Below are 22,831 nucleotides of genomic sequence, written 5' to 3' on the forward strand. Positions count from 1 at the left end.
TTTTTTTTGTCAATTTTTTGGACCATATGGGGTATGGTCGCATACATGGGTTTCAGACAAGGAAAGCTAGAATCTCTTGATAAAGAATAGCAAGTATGTGAGAGCAAAAGTATATGAGCGTACACTTAATACCTTGACATACAATGCATTAGTAAAGTATTCAGACACCTTCGCATTTATTACGTTACAGCCTTATTCTAAAATGAATTACATCAAAATTGTTTCTAAACACAATACCCCATAATTGACAAAGCGAAAAACAGGTTTAGAAATTTGTGCAAAACTAAAGAAAATTAAAAAAATAAATACCTTACATAAGTATTCAGACCCTTTGCGATTAGACTCAAAATTAAGGTACATCATTTCCATTGATCATCCTTGAGATGTTTCTACAACTTGGAGTACACGTGTGGTAAATTCAATTGATTGGACCGGATTTGGAAAGGTACACACCTGTCTATATAAGGTCCCACAGTTGACAGTATATGTCAGAGCAAAAACCAAGCCATGAGGTCGAAATAATTCCTCGTAAAGCTCCGAGACAGGATTGTGTCGAGGCACAGATCTGGGGAAGGGTACCAAAACATTTCTGTAGCATTGAAGGTCCCCAAGAACACTGTGGCCTCCATCATTCTTAAATGGGAGAAGTTTGGAACCACCAAGACTCTTCCTCGAGCCTGCCACCCGGCCAACTGAGCTGGCCGCCCTGCCACTCCTCAGTAAAAGGCAAGACCGCCCGCTTGGAGTTTGCCGAAATGCACCTAAAGGACTCTGACCATGAGAAACATGATTCTCTGGTCTGATGAAACCAAGATTGAACTCTTTGGCCTGAATGCCAAGCGTCACGTCTGGAGGAAACCTGCACCATCCCTAAGGTGAAGCATGGTGGTGGCAGCATCATGCTATGGGGATGTTTTTCAGCAGCAGGGACTGCGAGACTAGTCAGGATCGAGGGAAAGATGAACGGAGCAAAGTAGAGAGAGATCCTTGATGAAAACCTGCTCTAGAGCCCTCAGGACCTCAGACTGGGGCGAAGGTTCACCTTCCAAAACAGGACAAAGACCTTAAGCACACAGCCAAGAAAACGCAGAAGTGGCTTCAGGACAAGTCTCTGAATGTCATTGAGTAGCTCGGCCAGAGCCCAGACTTGAACCCGATCGAACTTCTGGAGAGATTTGAAAATAGCTGTGCAGCATTGCTCCCCATCCAACCAGACAGGCCTTGAGGATTTGCAGAGAATGAGAGAAACTCCAAATACAGGTTTGCTAAGCTTGGCGTCATATCCAAGACTCGAGGCTGTAATCGCCGCCATAGGTGCTTCAAAGTGCTGAGTAAAAGGTTTGAATACTTATGTAAATGTCATATTTTAGCAAATGTATTTAAAAAATAAAACTGTCTACAAACCTGTTTGGTGCATTTTCATAGGGTATTGTGTGTAGATTGAGGGGAAAAAACGACTCAATCCATCTTAGAGTAAGGCTGTAATGTAACCAAATGTGGAATAACTTGAGGGATCTGAATACTTTCCAAATGCATTGCATCTCAGATATTGCTTGTTTGAAGATGGTCAAGTCATGTTTGCCCAGTCCTCTGCATCACTCATTAACTTGACAACAGAATACACTTTAATTTTTTTATTTCTTTATTCATTTCTGATAATCGATAAGTTTGATACTTGAAGCAGAAAAAAAGAAAGAAAAATGCTCTACAGACCTCCACAAGAGGCTGAATTCTAGTTTTTTTTCTTCTTCTGTTATTCATTTCTCTTTTGTATTTGTAACACGTGATAGAATGGAGATTCTGTTCAGTCATGACGCATTATGGCAAGGAACGCAGACAAGAGGTAACGTTCAAAACCCACCAGAACCCAACTCCCAAACACACTGCAGCCCAAAACAATAAACAAAACAAATAAATGAAAACAAATATTTACAAAGCTTTAAATCATTTTCTATGCCTTTATTTCAAACATCACATACATCTCTCTACAGCATATTTCTCCAACCTACAGTGTCCCTTTGAATAGCTATTCACCAATATTCCAAACATCACAGCTCTCGCTGCCTTGAGTGGACCAAGGAGGCTGAGAAGAAGCACTTACAGGGCAGTACAGGACAAGGCCCAAGACACCCTCCCCTGACTGATTCATATCTCTACAGCACAGTAGAACACATTGAAGTAATTCTCAACCCCATTAAAATATTACAGAACACCAGACAATGCATATTTCGTGTAAAATTGCATCCTCGGATGTAATCTTAGATCCTGTGAGGCCAAGATGGAGTGATTGATAAGCATACATCTCAGTGCTTTCTATGCCCAACACACACTGTCAAAGTTCCTCTCAGGGTGCCTATCCACTCTCCTGCTAAATAACTCACACCATTCTCAAACCAGTCATCATTAAGCACTTCCTGTGCACAACTATGGCACTTTCTGATCTCTTCAATGGCAACACACTTTAAAGGCTAACAAACTCAACCTTAAACCTAACCCACCCTCCCGCTGAAAAAATATGCATAACAAAAATAGCATGACAACAGAACTATTATCGCAGTTGGCAACACCATCAAATATTCGGACGATCCAAACGACTCCGTGTTCCTCTGATTCTCTAGTGATGTGAGCGAGTATTTAAGGGGAAACTATTTAAAATCCTGATAAGTACATAGTGGGATATCTGCAACGGGAGAGCCGGAGAAGGAAGCACAGGATAAAAACACAGTATATTAACATCACCACACAATTCTGTTATCATTGGCCAGAACCTTGGTCACACCCTATGGTGAATCCATATAATAATCTAAAAATCCCCTCACATTCTCTATCTGAAAAAAAATAAAACTACAACTCCAACCAGGCCAAAGACATTCGAGACAAATTCACACATCCTGAAAGCCTTCCCTCTCCACGTTACATCTTGTCAAAATTGTTGTTTCAGATACACCCCTGTTACTCACCCTCTGGTTGGCTGTATGGATATGGGCCAATGAAGTGGTGAATAGTGAGCATCCTGACACACCCTGAACACAAGGGCATGGTTCAACATTGGGGTTTATGACAGCACAAACACCTCAAATCAAATCAAAGGCAGAACAAGGCTGATACACTACTAAACTTCTGGAAATGTTTACCAGCTACATAGACCACAATTCCATTGGTCCTTCTCCGGGCAGCACACAGGACATTGCCACAAGAACCCGTACAAGCCACCCAGGTGACTCCATGTCATGAGTCAGCAGAACTGTAACTTACAGTGCAGAACTTATTACAGTACATACATACCATCTGTGTCACAGGGCCAGAGGGGGACAATGACAAACAAGGAACATAGTGGCAAACTATGGCACATTTGTTTCATAAGACTGGAATGCTAACAATGCTGATGGCAGAGGTCACCTAAATGACAGGAACGCTAACAATGCTGATGGCAGAGGTCACCTAAATGATTGAAAAGGATTTTTGGATTGGGGCATGTGCATTGTAAACAACTCCAAAAAAGAAAAACAGTTCAAGTGAACATCTAAGGCTACGAGAAGTACAAGGTGCAGGGTGACATCTCACCTGTCGTTTTCATCTACAAAGCTAAGGGGAGTCCACTGATACCCCTTCTGTTCCATAAAATTGATGGAGATGATCAAAACGTTGTTCAAGTTGCAAACATAAGTTATACCTGGTATCAAATTATATGTAAGGACTGCATGTTTGCTGCTTGCTTAGTAAAACAAGCTAGAGTAAGAGAGATAAAATATGGAGAATAAACAGTGGAGATTCAAATCTCTTGAGTAGAATATATATGAATGTATTAACTCTGGTCAGAATCAGGAGATGTTAACAAGTGTACAGACAGTGGTCCTGTTAAGATGGGAGGAGAGGGAAGAATTTAGAGGTTCAGAAAAGCCAGGCGGGAGAGCGAGAACACTTACAGCAAGAATCACACCACCACCTCAGAGCTTTTCAGCAAAGACAACAGAACTACTATGATACATCAGGATTGAGTGTTTGATAGTTTCTCATAATGAGTTGGTTCTCCTCCATTGTCTTTTACAGTAATTGTTTGATTATTGAAATCTGCCATCCCCCCTCGCATTACCAGCCTATTGCATTGGTCCCTTATAGTTTGTATTTTGAATCTTCCTGGAAAACAAAGAGAAAATTGTTTTTGAAGAAAAATACTGTCAAGGAGGTGTGTAAACATAACTCCTTTAAAATTTGGCAACATAAGTAGTTGGGGTAGACAAAATACTGATATCTACATATAAAACATTTGGGTTTACCCAAATAGAAATGGTTCACGTTGGAATTTTTTGGGTCACAATCTTAAAAGCAAAAGGAATATGCAAGACTTTTTCATACAACAAACAAGACTAAACCGCCACTTATTAAAAGGAATGGAATAGTTTCCCATATTTCTCTCTTATTCCATCATGTTAACTGAGGGTTAGGGGCTGGCTAAGAAAAGTTCATCTCGGGAATGTTGCTTGGGATCGTTGCTAGGCAGGTTTCAGGCGGAACGCTGTCATTGAGATTGGCAGTGACGGGTCCTGCCCACCTCCTAGCCAATGGATCGTCCTGAATTTTGGTGGGAGGGTCCTTAAATGGCGATCTTGGACATCTGCTCCTCGAGTTGGATGATTCGCTTCTCCTGACTGCTGACCAGGTCCTTGAGGGATTTGATTTCTTTCAAGACCTCATCCAGCTTGGCTTCGTTTTTCTGAGGAATACAGAGACAGGAGCAAGACATGAGGCCCTTTCTGGAGGTGTTGGTACCAGTCCTAGTATAATTAAAGCTTTTGCACTAAGACAAAATGACAGTAAATGCAACAGATTTGGTATATTGTTATCTAAAACCAAATTTAGTCGACAGCAGGGTTCCATAACTGGTGATTTTATTTGGACCCCAAATTAGCAATTGAATATATATATTTTTTAAATAATAATAAAATATTTTTATTGTTGGACATAAACTAAAAACACCAGCAAATCAGCTCCAAATGATTATTTTGGAATTCTGTTCCAAATGTTTTCTTCAAATATTATATCCGTTTTGGGCTTCTTGTGGTCATTTTGCAGTCTACAAAATATTTGTAATTATGTACCAGCCCCTTGACCATCCGTTCAAGAAAAAGAAAAACATTGGCCCGTGACTGAATCTAGTTGATGATCCCTGGTCTACACACTGTATATATCTAGTGAATTTCTCCAGATGCCTTTTTAAATCCTGAGATCCATTCTATCCCTGCAGGCATGCAGGGCTCCAGTATCCCGTAGCACCCTGAGGGTTAACATGGTGCGCCTGCAGAGCAGCAGCCCAGTCTGCCATGATTACAGGCCAGAGCTGCAGATCGAAGCGGAGGCCAGGGCTGGGCCCTGCGCGGGCAGCTGTGTTGTGGGCGAGGTGGGGCAGGAGCAGCAACCGCCCCTCATTGAGTCAGAGAGAGTGAGGGGGGTGGAGACTTCTAGTAACCACCTTATGAAGTCAGGCAGCCACCCCCTTCTAAAACACACCCAGCCAACAAACTCTTCATGTTCCAAGGCCCCAGCTGCAACATGTCAAGGCCAAGGCTGAACTAAAGGCCATTTGATGACTGTTTCAGTGGTGAAGGGTGTAACAATCAGACTAGTCCTGTGAAAGCACTGTACATACCCAAGGAGATACATACTGAAATGTTGATATACTGATCCAGTCTGGTGTCAACTTTCACTCAAAACACTAGTGGTACATTTCACATACAGAATAATATCCTGGTGTCTGGTGAGTAGTACTTGTTTACATAAAATAGAGCAGTGTTACCCAACTCCTGTCCTCTAGTACCCCGAACAGTACATATTTTTATTGTAGTCCCGAACAAGCACACCTGATTCAACTTGTCAACTAATCATCAGGCCCTCAGTTTACTCAGGTATGTTAGTCAGGACTACAACACAAATGTGTGCCGTTGAGGATACTCTAGAACTGGAGTAAGGACCACTGAAATAGAGTGGAGAGAGACTATGTCTCTCCCATACAACCCAGTCAGAGTCCACCCCAGACAGAGACAGAAGTCCTCACTCTAGATGGAGTGGGCGAGGCAGACTTGTTGGCTGGGCCCCTTTTCTCCGTGTTCTTGCTCAGCTTGTTGTCCAGGATGTTTTTCTTGACCACCTTGAGGTCGCGGTTCTTGCCAGGGACGTAGCCGTTCTTCAAGGATATGAGGATGGGCTCGCCATTCTTCCCCTCGAACCAATCCTCCGCCTCGATGGCACAGTCTGGTCCTGCCGTGTCTGGGTACAGGTCGTCCTGGAACAGGTCAGACTGCAGAGCGAGAGCGGCACAGAGACTGCTGTTAGAGAACGCTGTACCAAACACATAGGGCCCGTTACCTGGACACAGATTAAATGTGTCCAGTAAAACACCCTATAATATTCTATCCCTCAAAACAGACAGTTTCAGTTAAAATGTGGCATTGATTGTTGAAATCATGAAGATTTCAGAATGAAGAAGCTCACCTTTCTGGGCACAGTCATGATGATAGGTTCACACTTCCTTTCGTGCAGTTTATAAAACCTGCCAACATAGAAGCAAAAATAAGTATATTATTCAAAACATCACATAACAGGCCCACTGTCTAACATCTTCATCTTTTTTTCATCTTTTACAAACACTGCAGCCCAGCCCAATGCACTTCTACTTCCAGGACACTGGCAATACTCAGGCAGCCTCAGTAAACATGGAGTTGTATAACTGCATGGTACACAATTCTGGTTGGCAGGGCCGGAGTTAATCTGTTTATACGGAGAGAGCTCTCCTCCAACATGTGGTTATGTGCTGCCTCCTGGTGGACATGGACAGGTAATAGCGCCACATTACAAGTCGTCTTCCGTTTAGGGCCACCTCATAGACCCTCATCATAGACCCAGCCAAGCACCACCCCACTTGGTTCTAGACCTTCCCACTAGAACTTGCTGGAATGAATCAGGGGTGTGCCCAACAAAACATGATATTCAGATATGATAGAGCAGTCCTAAAATGGCTGATCCATTTCCCTATTCAGCGAGCCCTACCTGGCGATCTCACACTTGTTGACATCCAGACCTCTCTTGGGCATGTATCCCATCCCCCTCTGGGGCTCCTTGGTGGTGAAGGTGCTGAGGTAGTGGACAAATGGGGCCTCGTCCGTGATCTCAAAGTAGCGGATGCTGCTGTCACCCTACAAACCACAGATGACGGCCTTTTAGTGTTTGTCTGAATTCCTTTTTTTTTATGACTCAATGAGCAGCAATAGACTCAAGTTTAAGATACAGTATAATGTTTTAGTAATGACTTCATCGATCAAAGTACGACTTGTTATAAGTCACTTGCACAGCAGATCAAATGGATGTGTATGTAATCTTCCGGAAAAACTCCACTCACCTTACCACACAGGTAAACCACATTGGTGTCTGGGTCATAGAAGGGCAAGAGAACTCCATTGCTGGTGTCCATCTCATGCACTGAGATGGCCTCGTCCATGGCTTGCTGTAAATGAAACATTGACATAGTCAGTTACTGAACAGTCCAGTAACATCTTTAATATAGGGAATATAGGGTTCCGTTTGGGACTCGAGTTGTGATGGTGAGGAGGACTGGGTGACCCACCGGGTTCCACAGGGCTAGCTGTCTCTCACTCATACGGCTGAAGCCCGTGGTGAACACGTTTCCGTCCGACAGGAAGATGGCCCTCATGGGCCGTGCCCCCTCATGGGCCTTCTCTTTCTCCTGTGACAAAGAGGGTCAACATCAACATAATGTACGTACATCCTAAATCCTCACCTCAGAGATCCCTTCAAATTAGATTTTTAGGGAAAGTTACCGGAATTTGACAACCCTATACAGCAGGTTTGTTAGTGAAAATTATTGTCAGTGGTGCTCACCCCTACGATCTCCTCCTTGCGGGGGTCGATGACACGGATGGTCTTGTCCTTGCAGGCAGTGCAGATGAGGCTGCCGTTGCGGTTCCAGCAGGCGCTGAAGATGACGTCAGGGTGCATGTCCTCCAGCTGAATCATGGCTTCGCCTGTCCCCACATTCCAGATGATGATCAGGTTGTCACAGCCTGAGGATTAAACACATTTAACAAACACACAAGAGAAGCATGGACACAACCACTGATGTGGCAAGATAATATCTACAACTCTTAGCTCATTCTGGTTTGGTTCCGACATGGAGGGGGAAAACACGGTGAACATGGTCATTCTCAAAGGGATACTGCAAGATTCTGGCAATTAAGCAATGACGAAGTCTACAGGTAAAGTAGCATACGCTAGCGTACCTGTAGACCTTCAGTCATTTCTCTAACGCTAGTCAGCATTGGCTTGCGAAACTACCTCTTACTTCTGCATGTAAACATAACAAATGACATCCACAAGTTCATTGGAGTCTTGGTAAGTAGAAAAACAGCACAATTGCCAAAATCTTGCAGTATCCCTTTAAGGCAATTGTCAGTGTGTCAATGAGGACAGATGTGCGTTGATCAGACATCTGTGTTTGGGGAAAATTACGCCACAAGCTCACAGCAGGTTACCACTTTTCTCAGAGCGAGGAGGGGATGAGAGCTGATGGCGACTGAGAATACAACCACAAAAGCAGAGGCACACAGGCTGAACCAGAACTATAATGATAACAAGGACAGGAGGACACTAGTGTTGTCACGATACCAGAATTTTTACTTTTGATACCATCACAATACCACGGCAAAAAAAGGCATGGAGACAGAAACTTCACTACTGCTCTGTTCAATCGTTAGGCATCTTCTGAGTTCATCATTACATTGGAAATGTTTGACATCAGAGACAGACATGTACGCATTAATGAATCAATTATACAATCAATTGGACTTTATTGGTTAAAACAAGTACATAACAATGGTAATCATTTATTAGTACGAAAATGTATACACTCAGCAGTGAGTCACTTCGGATAGGAGTCTGCTAAATAACGAAAATGTAAATGTTTTAATTGGAATGGTAAATCTCTATTGATAAACTGGATAAATCAAGATGTAATCTAGGCCTATTCGCAATACAGATGAACGCATATTCAATAGGAGTGTGTGTGCATGCATTGAGTAATTGAGCTTGTTTTGGCTAATTTCATCTGTTTCCCTTCCATTTGGGACTTATAAGCATTTCACTGTAAGGTTGATACCTGTTGTATTTGGCGCACGTGACAAATAAACTGATTTAATATTGTACCGTACTGATCAACAACATTTGCATAGAAGTAACTTATTTTATAAAAGAGTGCGCCGTCTCTTTAACCTCTAATGACATCATTCACGAGGCAAGAGGGGGGCGGTCCGTCAGCCTTATTCACACACAGTCAGTTCGCTAAGGCAATAGATCATCTTTGGGAGAGACATGAGAGAGACCGATTAAGTGAATGAATAAAGTTTGTGGCAATCAGCTTTGAAATCAGCATATTTTGCATTATGGTTTGCATATTATCACAAACAAAGTACTCGGGTAGTGAATTGATGTTAGCTTCAGCTGTAAGCTAGCACGGAAAGTTAGCCTACAAAGCAGGAAGCTGACGGAATCTTAATGCATTGTAAAGTGTTCTAGCCTGTATAGACATTGTTTTGCGAACAGTAATTAACAGGTTCAACATTTCTACATGCCGTGTCGCATTATTCAAGTGTGTAAACTTCTGTGCAGCATTAGTGGGGAGCAAACCTGATGCAGCCCAGACTCCCAGTGCAGACTAAGTGGAGCAGGCACAGTGCGCTCGCACTAAGGGGGACCTTCAGCAGCGCTGATACAGACTTGATCCGTGAGAAATTTGACAGAAGTAGCGAAATTAACAAAAATGATTGTACCGAACCATTTTTTATGTTCTAGTATCGAAAAAGTACAGACGTTTTGGTATACCATGCAACACTAGAGGATACCACTCACCAGCACTGAGCAGGACGTTGCGTGCCGTGGGGTGCCATGTGATGATGCCAACCCTTTTGGAGTGTCCCTCCAGGACCACCACAGGCTCAGACAGGCCAGTAACCAGTCCGTTCTCAGGGATCTGCCACACCTGCAGACAGAGACAAGGGTCAGAGGTCAGGGCATAGCTAGGGTCAATATAGCATACGGAATTTAAATCAAATTTGTCATATACGCCAAATACAACATTTCACCTTACAGTGAAATGCTTACTTAACTGCATTGTTGGTTTAAGGGCTTGTAAGAAAAATGTGTTAAGTAAAAAATTGAAAATAAAAGTAACAAATAATTAAACAGCAGCAGTAAAATAACAAGAGCGAGGATTTATACAGGGGGTACCGGTACAGAGTCAATGTGCGTGGGCACCGGTTAGTCGAGGTAATATATACACTGCTCAAAAAAATAAAGGGAACACTTAAACAACACAATGTAACTCCAAGTCAATCACACTTCTGTGAAATCAAACTGTCCACTTAGGAAGCAACACTGATTGACAATAAATTTCACATGCTGTTGTGCAAATGGAATAGACAAAAGGTGGAAATTATAGGCAATTAGTAAGACACCCCCAATAAAGGAGTGGTTCTGCAGGTGGTGACCACACACCACTTCTCAGTTCCTATGCTTCCTGGCTGATGTTTTGGTCACTTTTGAATGCTGGCGGTGCTTTCACTCTAGTGGTAGCATGAGACGGAGTCTACAGCCCACACAAGTGGCTCAGGTAGTGCAGTTCATCCAGGATGGCACATCAATGCGAGCTGTGGCAAAAAGGTTTGCTGTGTCTGTCAGCGTATTGTCCAGAGCATGGAGGCGCTACCAGGAGACAGGCCAGTACATCAGGAGACGTGGAGGAGGCCGTAGGAGGGCAACAACCCAGCAGCAGGACCGCTACCTCCGCCTTTGTGCAAGGAGGAGCACTGCCAGAGCCCTGCAAAATGACCTCCAGCAGGCCACAAATGTGCATGTGTCTGCTCAAACGGTCAGAAACAGACTCCATGAGGGTGGTATGAGGGCCCGACGTCCACAGGTGGGGGTTGTGCTTACAGCCCAACACCGTGCAGGACGTTTGGCATTTGCCAGAGAACACCAAGATTGGCAAATTCGCCACTGGCTCCCTGTGCTCTTCACAGATGAAAGCAGGTTCACACTGAGCACGTGACAGACGTGACAGAGTCTGGAGACGCCGTGGAGAACGTTCTGCTGCCTGCAACATCCTCCAGCATGACCGGTTTGGCGGTGGGTCAGTCATAGTGTGGGGTGGCATTTCTTTGTGGGGCCGCACAGCCCTCCATGTGCTCGCCAGAGGTAGCCTGACTGCCATTAGGTACCGAGATGAGATCCTCAGACCCCTTGTGAGACCATATGCTGACACATGCACATTTGTGGCCTGCTGGAGGTCATTTTGCAGGGCTCTGGCAGTGCACCTCCTTGCACAAAGGCGGAGGTAGCGGTCCTGCTGCTGGGTTGTTGCCCTCCTACGGCCTCCTCCACGTCTCCTGATGTACTGGCCTGTCTCCTGGTAGCGCCTCCATGCTCTGGACACTACGCTGACAGACACAGCAAACCTTTTTGCCACAGCTCGCATTGATGTGCCATCCTGGATGAACTGCACTACCTGAGCCACTTGTGTGGGCTGTAGACTCCGTCTCATGCTACCACTAGAGTGAAAGCACCGCCAGCATTCAAAAGTGACCAAAACATCAGCCAGGAAGCATAGGAACTGAGAAGTGGTCTGTGGTTACCACCTGCAGAACCACTCCTTTATTGGGGGTGTCTTACTAATTGCCTATAATTTCCACCTTTTGTCTATTCCATTTGCACAACAGCATGTTACATTTATTGTCAATCAGTGTTGCTTCCTAAGTGGACAGTTTGATTTCACAGAAGTGTGATTGACTTGGAGTTACATTGTGTTGTTTAAGTGTTCCCTTTATTTTTTTGAGCAGTGTACATGTAGGTAGAGTTAAAGCGTCAGAGAGTATGGCTGCAGTTCCCCTGCAGTTACGTGTCGTAAAGCACTAAACTAAAATCGACCGCAGAAAGCTGTACATTCACATGAACAAACTTGTCAAAAACTCTTCTACATTGACATTACTGTGACAGGAAGTTAGTAGATCACACAACCATGAGACTCAAGGGGGCAGCAGAGATCTAAAGTCACTCACCATACTGACGTACATCCTGAGTAGCTTACTTCCCACTGACAATACAGCCAGTAGACTACACAAATACGGTAAACATTGCAGAATCAGAACATTGATCTATGGAAATAAAGACTAAAGTTGAAAGTCATTATCTCACCGACAGCAGTAGACTGACATTATGAAAGGCATGTGTTTCAGTAGTCAAACCACAGCATTACTACTGAACCTCTAGACTAATCAGAGCTCCTACTCCAGCTGCAATAGGTCACTACGGATACAGCAGTCTCAACAGCAACAGCAGCTCATCAGGAAACGTCATCTAAAGTCAACATTACTTTTAGGGAACCAATTCAGTGTGTATTTCTAGCAGCAATATTAAATGTTCTAAAGAGAGGAACCTTTGGCCGTTCAACTTCTGTAAATGCACTCGGAACACTGCATCCATTTCACAGACAGGTCTTCTGGTGTTGAGAGAGTTGCATGGGGAAGTCAACGCCTACAGGTGGGGAAGTGGTAGAAGCATACCGAAGTACACTGAGCACACTGATCACTGCCGTTCACAGCCCAAATAAGGACATATGGAGAAAAGTACAGTACCAGCCTCAAACAAGTTAGTGACCTCAGCCATATAAAAAAGGCTAAATCATTCCCCAGAGCTGATTCCTATACGACTTGTCTCTCTCTGTGTCTAATCTAATCCAGACTAGAGGGCGAGCCCTGCCTGCACCCATGCTTAGCTACCATATCACTATCTGAATCAGCACCCTTCCCTACGCTATCAGTGTCTGGCCTTTCACAACCAAAACTTGTCATCTCCTGTCGGTTGGCATTGGTGAGAGGGTGTGTGTAGATGGACAGGTTAAGTATGAACAAACATTGCTGTACGGCTCCACTGAGAGGCAGTCTCTGCTGAGGCGTGTGTCAGGGAGAGGGGTGATTGGAACCTTACCATAACTGTGCAGTCCTCCGAGCCGCTGGCGATGACCTGGTCATTGTGGGGGCACCAGTCGATGTCCAGCACAGGGCCTGTGTGACCACACACTGTGGGGTAGGCCTTGTCAATGCGGCCCGCCTGTGGAGAAACAAGCAGATACAGACATGAGATAAAGTCACGGATGTCTATAACGCCTGGTGATCTGAGGGAACAACTTGACCTGAGTTTAACTTAAACCATGAAATCACAGGGTTAGGCCGACCAACCAGAGACCATGTACAAAACAAGGAGTATGCAATTGAGATGTTCCCTGTGAGCCGAGGGCAACAGGCCGAGGAGGAGGAGCTCAGTCAAACATTAACCAGACACATTTTGACTACCTGTATTTAAATCTGTGTTTTCAACCAAATTACACAGTCCATTAATGCATTAAGAGCATAGAGGGGAACAGAGACACAGAGAGAGAGAGACTCACCAGCCTAGCACGGTCATAGCCTCTAAAAACGATTTCTGTTTGCAATTCTGCTGCAGAGCTATATCCTAGGACTCATTTAGATTACAGCTTACCCTTGTTGAATATGTAAATGATGGCGTGTTGGTGGTGATGACGTCAGACACACACCAGCAGAAGCTTATTTTTTGCTCTTTAAAGTGAAACCCTGAGCTAACCTCCAATCTGAGCCTCTTATATAATTCCCCTAAACAACACACAGGCCAGATGGCCAGGAATCACTTCCCCAGCCATCACATACACAAAACAAAGGAGCCAGACAAAGGGAAGGCTTTCCCACCCTATCAGCTGACTTCCTGATGACATCAGTCTGGTCTGAAGGCGGTTACTATCTTGACCTCTGGCCCTATCGTGACTGGAGGATCAGGTGCTCTCCACGGTGTGAAGAATGGGTAATGTGAGGTCTGAAGATGCTGAGGGGGATTAGGGTTGGATTCGGGAGACTGACGCACCCTTTTCCATGAACCCGTCAGTTGATTGCCCAACCAGACCACCACAGAGCCCGACAGTCAGATGATGTCACCGAGACAGAGAGCCCTGCTGGCTGCAGCCATATTTAAAGCATGATGGTCTGCCTCATGAAAATCACTCAATGCCCACAGCCATTCTAGCAGTAGACTGGGCACCATGACAACAATGGTTTCAGAGGGGCTAAATTTAAGTGCTGCATATTCAGTCACAGGGAGAGAAGAGCTTTTCCAGGTCTCTACTGTAGACATTAGAAAACATAATAACAGGGCCTGTAAGCATTAGGCACACCAGCCTTTAACGTTGACTTCAAAACTCAAGAGAAATGCTTAGAATGACCATTCAGATAACCTAAGAGCATGAAGTCCAAGAGAACGAACATATTCAGGTATGAAGAAACTCTGTCCTCATGGACATGTAATCGAGGCGTATGTGGACAGAGGGAGGTAACAAACGACGAACCTGAGTGGGCGGTCTAGGCCCTATGTCTAAATGCTTGTGTAACAGCAGGCAGTGGACTGGCCACTAGGACCCAGACAGCCATTTCAGACCAGGATATGAGTCAGTATGTTGTCTGAAGTCTCCTCCATATTGCTCTATTACTTCCCTGCCTGCTGTGGCACTGGGCCAAAAAAGGACTGGCCAGTTCAACTCTGCTGCTCACATGTCACAATACACCACACAGTGTTAGGTTAAAACCTGATTACAATAGTGGTCAGTGAGTCACAGTAGTCCAACACAAACTAAAATGAATCTCTTTCATTTTGGGAGTGCCAGACATGGCCATGGGGATAGTGGTCATAGAAGACTGTCAATTGGTTCACACCACAACACACTGCCCAGGACACAATCACAGCCCTCCCTACAGCAGCGCTGGGCCGTGACACAAACTCCAATATCAGTGATCAAAGTCTGAGTGTATTATACCTGTGTGTGTATATGAATCTAAAAAGCACATGACCATGCCTCGCCCTGTCCAGAGAACACTCCCGGAAATCTAACAGAATAATCAGCAGCTGTTCTGGGCCTGGAAGGGAAGGATAGGCTCCTCTGAATACATAGCCAGAGAGGGAGGTGAGCAGTTTCTGGAATGAGAGAAAGGTTTACGTGGTTACAAACAGCAGCCCATATTGCAGCAGTGGCCTGAAAGTAATTCTCAATCTCCCGCTGTTGGGGGGGTGGCCTGTTAGCAGCAGGATGTGCAGCAGGAAAGACAAATCAGTGTAGAGGGGGTGTAGGCTAGCTAGGCTATATCAGCAGAGGACCAGGTGTGACAGAGGGATGTAGGCTAGGCCTATAATAGCACAGGATACTGCTCAGTACTAGCATTTCCTCTTAGCTGCTTCGGCCTTGCTCAGATCAACAACATACAGCTAGCTAGCAGCTGTGTTCGAGAGCATCAAACTGATGTATCATGGGGGAATTGTGACTGACTGATATTATTGAGTAGTTATTTATGATGCATGGTGATTTGTACAGTCAGTTTCGACTCGCCTTTAAAGTCGGCTGCAATGTGGAACACGCCCAATGTTTTTCATCAGGCTGGGTGGTTGGTTGTATAATGTCGTTAATGTCAGCAGAGGTGTGGTTTCCCTGGCTTCATGTGATTGTGACATGTTGAGCTGCAGGTTTTCAGCAGACTTTATTTTCTTCACAGGGACAACAAAAGGTGTGAAGATGGCAGACTAGGATCTGGGTATGTGTAGTACATAGGCAAATACACTGAGCGCACAAAACTTGAGGTTCTTTCCATGACAGACTGACCAGTTGAAAGCTATGATCCCTTATTGATGTCATCTGTTAAATCCACAGACATGTTAAAAGAAGGCCTGGAGACAATTGAGACATGGATTGTGTATGTGTGCCATTCAGAGGGTGACAAAAGATTTAAGTGCCTTTGAACGGGGTTTGGTAGTAGTTGCCAGGCACAACAGGTTGAGTGTGTGAAGAACTGCAACACTGCTGGGTTTTTCACACTCAACAGTTTCATGTTTAACAACAATGATCTTTCAACCAAAGGACATCCAGCCAACTTGACAACTGTGGAAAGCATTGGAGTCAACATGGGCCAATATCCCTGTGGAAAGCCTTCGACACCTTGTAGAGTCCATGCCCTGACTAATGGAGGCTGTTCTGAGGGCAAAAGGGGGGTGCAACTCAATATTAGAAAGGCGTTCCTAATGTTTTGTTCACTCTGTGGTATTTGCTGCCTGCCCGTCTCTGTGGTATTTGCTGCCTGCCCGTCTGTGGTATTTGCTGCCTGCCCGTCTCTGTGGTATTTGCTGCCTGCCCGTCTCTGTGGTATTTGCTGCCTGCCCGTCTCTGTGGTATTTGCTGCCTGCCCGTCTCTGTGGTATTTGCTGCCTGCCCGTCTCTGTGGTATTTCCCGCTCCGCTGACATCAGCAGTGTCATGTCCTCTAACTGCTGCCTGGTTCACAGACCCCAGAGAGATTAGAGACAGTGCCCCAAATGGCATCCTAATCCCTATATAGTGTACTTCTTTTTGCCAGAGCCCTATGGGTTCTGGTCAATAGGAGGGCGTTATATAGGGGACAGGGTTACATTTGGTACGCACTTGCAGACTAGGAACATGTGCACAGAGTCTAGGGAGGACCTCGGCACTCTACAGGAGACTCACATTTCACATGGAAACTAATACACACATCACACACCAGTTCAATTGATACGCTTTGTTGTTCTTCACCAAAAAAAACTAGGAGTACAGTACAGACTGTCCCCCAACCAACAATCTACGTGGATGACTTGTGAAGAGGGGACAGAGACCAACAGCAGTGAGGGGCTACTGTAGGCCTGGCTGTTAACACACAGTTCACATGGCTGCTGTAGGCTTGTTTACACACAGCTCATAGGGCTGCTGACATGCCGTCCAGTGGGACTGAGAGCCTGTCATTCCAGTCATCCCAGGCAGCTCTGATAGGGCTGTGACTAATGGAGGGAGCGGGGGTGTTGAACGCACCACTGAGGTGTTAATCGTGTTTGTCTTTGCTATACACAATATGGAATTCCACGGTACGAGAGAAGTACAGAGGATCTCGCGTCAAGCCTGAATAAATATTATTTGATAGCGTTGTGATCAACTACAAAAGGCTGGAATGTTGTGTATGGTGAGGTCACTGATGGTTAGGAAAGGACTGCCAATAAACAGATCCTAGCCAAACTGTTAAAACATTTCCAAGGCAGGCACGGCACCACCATGCTGCTGTTTATGAGGAGAACAGACAGTATACACATCTCACTCTATTACACCACAACTTCAATGCATAACCATTTGTCATTTAGCAGACATTCTTATCCAGAGTCCAACTTCCTTGATTCAGGTGAACACAGGTAACTAAGCTAGATTCTCAGAGATAGTGAAGAGCAGTAGGATGACTGGCCTGTGGCAACCTGCCTCTGCTCTGACTGAATTGCTCCTCCCTGAGACGCAGCCTGAGGCAGGTATGTATAGCTGTGTTTACACAGGCAGCCCAATTCTGATAAAACATTGTGTTCTTTCCCCTCTTCACTAATTGGACTTTTGACCATTAAGATCAGCTCGGTAAAATGTGATGTGAATAGATGTGATTGGTCAAAAAAAATATTAGTAGGAAAAATATTGGAATTGGGCTGCCTGTGTAAATGTAGCCAAAAGATACGGCCAGCCTTGATTCTTATTACAGTGTCATAATATTTACCCCCATGTAATTCGGTAACCACAGAACTGTATTGAACTGGAACCATTCCGGAGGAGAAGGTGCCAGGTGAGCAATTGCTAAAGCTATAGATAAGAGGATAGGCACTGATAAACGATGCTTGTAAGTACAGAGAATAGTGCTCTAAGCTAAAGATCAGGCAGAGTACAAGGGCCGGCAACAAGTATAAACACAGTGAAAAGACTGTTAGCTATTTGGCACAGCCCCTTTACATGCCTGCCTTGAGTGACATCACAGAACACTTTCACCAAAAAAAAAAAAAGAGCTGCTCCTGAAACAGATCAAACCAGCAAAGAAGCACGGCATGGCAGACCAGACCACTGGTCATAATCGCCACGGCAAACAGTCCAGTGGGAGAGACCGGAGACTGGGTAGGAGTGTGTTTCATGTAGACAAGGAGGTGGGAGTTGAGACATGTGACAGCCTGTTGAGCAAACCACTGACTTGAGTAGAAAGGATGAATAGCACGGTCAAAATAATACGCAACCCATCAAATAAATAGGCTAAAGCCTGAATTGAATAAAGCAATCCAAATGTAAGCAGACTCCGTCCCCAACATACATTTTTCATTGGATTGTTAAATATGATACTGTATTCTGTAAATGACCAGAACACCTAAGGACCTTGACAAGGCTATGTGCTGTATGATATCCTATGAGAGAATGCATCAAGCAAGCAGACCTTCTGGATAGCAATAAGTGAAGCTACACAAAATTGTGTCTGAACCTCATAAGATATAACAAAACAAAATGGACGATGGCAAAGTTAACACTTTGAATCCGTAAAACCCAAGAGAGGAGTCACGCACAAACACATCCTTACAGCAAAACATGTGATACACTATGGGAGGGCTCGTACACGCATGCTTCCCCTCTGCGCACCATGGAAATGTCCACCTTTCCGCTTCCCTTTGAGTGTACGGCCTTGAGAGCACAGCTGAGGCTGCAGACCGGTCAGACCCTGGGCTGGTCTCCATGAGAAATGCAGCACAATGAGAGGAGAGGTACAGTACAGGCAAACTGGACACCACTGTGAGGCGCTCTACTCTGACTGTACATGGCTGGAGATATGCTCCAGCTTTAACACGTGAATGGAGGGGTAGATCAGAGGGCAGGTGGTCAGAAATTAGTGATGACAGGGCAGGAGCCAAGACCATCATGTGGCTGCCCAGGCCCAGTTAGGTTAGGAGAGCCTTCAGGTACACAAAGGGGGAGGGGGAAACTATTACCTAGGGAAAATGTTTTGTTTTAGATATCAAAAGAGGAATGAATCCTGGGCCCAGCATGTCTTACAAACCCCATTAACAAAAAGGTTTAGAGGGACATGACTGTCACTCAACCAGCAAAACACTACCACTAGTGAGAAGAAATTATACTTGGTTCATTCACAATGTTCCATACATTTCCTTGCCTTTCAGGGGAAAAAATGAAATGATATACACTGCTCAAAAAAATAAAGGGAACACTTAAACAACACAATGTAACTCCAAGTCAATCACACTTCTGTGAAATCAAACTGTCCACTTAGGAAGCAACACTGATTGTCAATTTCACATGCTGTTGTGCAAATGGAATAGACAAAAGGTGGAAATTATAGGCAATTAGCAAGACACCCCCAATAAAGGAGTTGTTCTGCAGGTGGTGACCACAGACCACTTCTCAGTTCCTATGCTTCCTGGCTGATGTTTTGGTCACTTTTGAATGCTGGCGGTGCTTTCACTCTAGTGGTAGCATGAGACGGAGTCTACAGCCCACACAAGTGGCTCAGGTAGTGCAGCTCATCCAGGATGGCACATCAATGCGAGCTGTGGCAAGAAGGTTTGCTGTGTCTGTCAGCGTAGTGTCCAGAGCATGGAGGCGCTACCAGGAGACAGGCCAGTACATCAGGAGACGTGGAGGAGGCCGTAGGAGGGCAACAACCCAGCAGCAGGACCGCTACCTCCGCCTTTGTGCAAGGAGGAGCAGGAGGAGCACTGCCAGAGCCCTGCAAAATGACCTCCAGCAGGCCACAAATGTGCATGTGTCTGCTCAAACGGTCAGAAACAGACTCCATGAGGGTGGTATGAGGGCCCGACGTCCACAGGTGGGGGTTGTGCTTACAGCCCAACACCGTGCAGGACGTTTGGCATTTGCCAGAGAACACCAAGATTGGCAAATTCGCCACTGGCTCCCTGTGCTCTTCACAGATGAAAGCAGGTTCACACTGAGCACGTGACAGACGTGACAGAGTCTGGAGACGCCGTGGAGAACGTTCTGCTGCCTGCAACATCATCCAGCATGACCGGTTTGGCGGTGGGTCAGTCATGGTGTGGGGTGGCATTTCTTTGGGGGGGGGGCTCGCCAGAGGTAGCCTGACTGCCATTAGGTACTGAGATGAGATCCTCAGACCCCTTGTGAGACCATATGCTGGTGCGGTTGGCCCTGGGTTCCTCCTAATGCAAGACAATGCTAGACCTCATGTGGCTGGAGTGTGTCAGCAGTTCCTGCAAGAGGAAGGCATTGATGCTATGGACTGGCCCGCCCTTTCCCCAGACCTGAATCCAATTGAGCACATCTGGGACATCATGTCTCGCTCCATCCACCAACGCCACGTTGCACCACAGACTGTCCAGGAGTTGGCGGATGCTTTAGTCCAGGTCTGGGAGGAGATGCCTCAGGAGACCATCCGCCACCTCATCAGGAGCATGCCCAGGCGTTGTAGGGAGGTCATACAGGCACGTGGAGGCCACACACACTACTGAGCCTCATTTTGACTTGTTTTAAGGACATTACATCAAAGTTGGATCAGCCTGTAGTGTTGTTTTCCACTTTAATTTTGAGTGTGACTCCAAATCCAGACCTCCATGGGTTGATAAATTTGATTTCCATTGATAATTTGTGTGTGATTGTTGTCAGCACATTCAACTATGTAAAGAAAAAAGTATTTAATAAGAATATTTCATTCATTCAGATCTAGGATGTGTTATTTTAGTGTTCCCTTTATTTTTTTGAGCAGTGTACAATGAAAACCTGCACCAAGCAAGCATAGTAGAGGTCGACCGATTAAATCGGAATGGCCGATTAATTAGGGCCGATTTCAAGTTTTCATAACAATCGGAAATCGGTATTTTTGGGCGCCGATTTGCCGTTTAAAAAAATAAATAATTAACACCTTTATTTAATCTTTATTTAACTAGGCAAGTCAGTTAAGAACACATTCTTATTTTCAATGACAGCCTAGGAACGTTCTGCCTCGTTCAGGGGAAGAACGATAGATTTTTAACCTTGTCAGCTCGGGGGATCCAATCTTGCAACCTTACAGTTAACTAGTCCAATGCTCTAACACCTGATTACATTGCACTCCACGAGGAGCCTGCCTGTTAGCGAATGCAGTAAGCTACGGTAAGTTGCTAGCTAGCATTAAACTTATCTTATACAAAACAATCAATCAATGACTGTCATTGCTCCAATGTGTACTTAACCATAAACATCAATGCCTTTCTTAAAATCAATACACAAGTATATATTTTTAAACCTGCATATTTAGCTAAAAGAAATCCAGGTTAGCAGGCAATATTAACCAGGTGAAATTGTGTCATTTCTCTTGCGTTCATTGCACGCAGAGTCAGGGTATATGCAACAGTTTGAGCCGCCTGGCTCTTTGCGAACTAATTTGCCAGAATTTTACGTAATTATGACAACATTGAAGGTTGTGCAATGTAACAGGAATATTTAGACTCATGGATGCCACCCGTTAAATAAAATACGAAACGGAATAAACGTTTTGTTTTCGAGGTGATAGTTTCCGGATTAGTCAAAGGTATATGGTTTAGAGAGAAATAGTCGACGCGTTATAATTCCTGTAATAACTTGCGGCTGAACTTGAAAGGGGTTCCTTCGTTATTTTACCGTTCATGTCTTCCATAGAGAATGTCTTGATCTACTTCAAATAAGGTCTGTGTTTCGCGGAAGAGCAGACTAACAGGGGACCATGCAGACGAGCTCTGCTTTCTGCACTACAACCTAAGACCCATGAAAGCTGGTGGTTCGTTTTAACATATGTTCTCATGTTATTTGAGACTAAATTGATTTTATTTATGTATTATATTAAGTTAAAATAAGTGTTCATTGTTCATTCAGTATTGTTGCAATTGTCATTATTACAAAAATGTGTGTGTATGATATATATAAATACATTTTTTTATTTTTTATTTAAAAGCGTCCGATTAATCGGTAGCGGCTTTTTTTGTCCTCCAATAATCGGTATCGGCGTTGAAAAATCATAATCGGTCGACCTCTAAAGCATAGTCCTAATCTTTAAATTAGAAAATCAATGGCACTAATAACAAACAGAACATGGCAATGAGATCCACAGAGAATCTGGCTGACAAACACTACACATAAAAAAAATCTCCCTCTCCTCCAGGCCTCATCTCCAGCCTATCCCTGAAATCAACGGGAACTGGCAGTGCTGGCAGCCAATGACGAGGAAGGGAGGAAATGGTCCTGTAAGGCTGTCAGGCGGGGTGCAGTGAATGGCCATATATGGTAAAATCTGCAGTCAGCAGGACTCAGTGGCAGCAGTGGAGAAAGCAGTAGCAGAGGCAGTATAGGGCTCCTGGAATACAGATTGAGCAGAGTGGGCAAAGACCATTATAATACCCCCCTCTTGCATGTTTAAGAGTTAAGTAGGGCGTATGTGTGTGAGGGATTCAGTCAGCCAGAAAGAGCCGGCTTTGGGCAAAATAAATTAAAAAAGCAGATAAATTCAAAAATTTGGCGCAGGCAACGTGTCAGTGAGAATAAATACAAATCCATTGAAAAAGACTGCTTTTTAGCCCTTTCATTGATATAAATACATTTGCTTATCGGTGTATAGGTCATTTTTCATAATTTAGTGGAATTAATTGCAGCGTGTGTATTTTTGTTGGTCATTATGCATCTCATTTAACATACCCGCACAGCGTACAGATACAGAGCCTAGTTTGAGTGGAAAATGTGTCAGACAGCGTGAGAGCTGCTGCTACAGTGCCTCAAACAGCTCGTTCGTTACTGCTGGAGTGAAACATGCTTTTTTACTAGTCCAATCATTGTGCAACAATTCTAAATGCAATCGTGTGATAAAAAA

At 44.6% G+C, this 22,831-nt stretch overlaps 1 protein-coding gene across 1 annotated transcript in view; it reads right to left on the reverse strand.

Moving 5' to 3' along the window:
- Window positions 1-1,624: 1,624 nt before the first annotated feature.
- The window catches only part of LOC120063283 (coronin-1C-A-like), a 57,856-nt gene continuing 36,649 nt past the window's right edge, over window positions 1,625-22,831 (reverse strand). The window contains exons 3-11 of the mRNA XM_039013564.1: window positions 13,048-13,170; window positions 9,916-10,045; window positions 7,894-8,075; window positions 7,619-7,738; window positions 7,394-7,498; window positions 7,045-7,190; window positions 6,490-6,547; window positions 6,053-6,295; window positions 1,625-4,714 (exon numbers count right to left, since the gene is read on the reverse strand). Of these exons, the coding sequence (XP_038869492.1) occupies window positions 4,595-4,714; window positions 6,053-6,295; window positions 6,490-6,547; window positions 7,045-7,190; window positions 7,394-7,498; window positions 7,619-7,738; window positions 7,894-8,075; window positions 9,916-10,045; window positions 13,048-13,170 (1,227 nt within the window). The 3' untranslated portion in view covers window positions 1,625-4,594. The remainder of the gene's footprint in view (window positions 4,715-6,052; window positions 6,296-6,489; window positions 6,548-7,044; window positions 7,191-7,393; window positions 7,499-7,618; window positions 7,739-7,893; window positions 8,076-9,915; window positions 10,046-13,047; window positions 13,171-22,831) is intronic.

This window comes from Salvelinus namaycush, chromosome 18, assembly GCF_016432855.1.
Source record: "Salvelinus namaycush isolate Seneca chromosome 18, SaNama_1.0, whole genome shotgun sequence".
Lineage (NCBI taxonomy): Eukaryota > Metazoa > Chordata > Actinopteri > Salmoniformes > Salmonidae > Salvelinus > Salvelinus namaycush.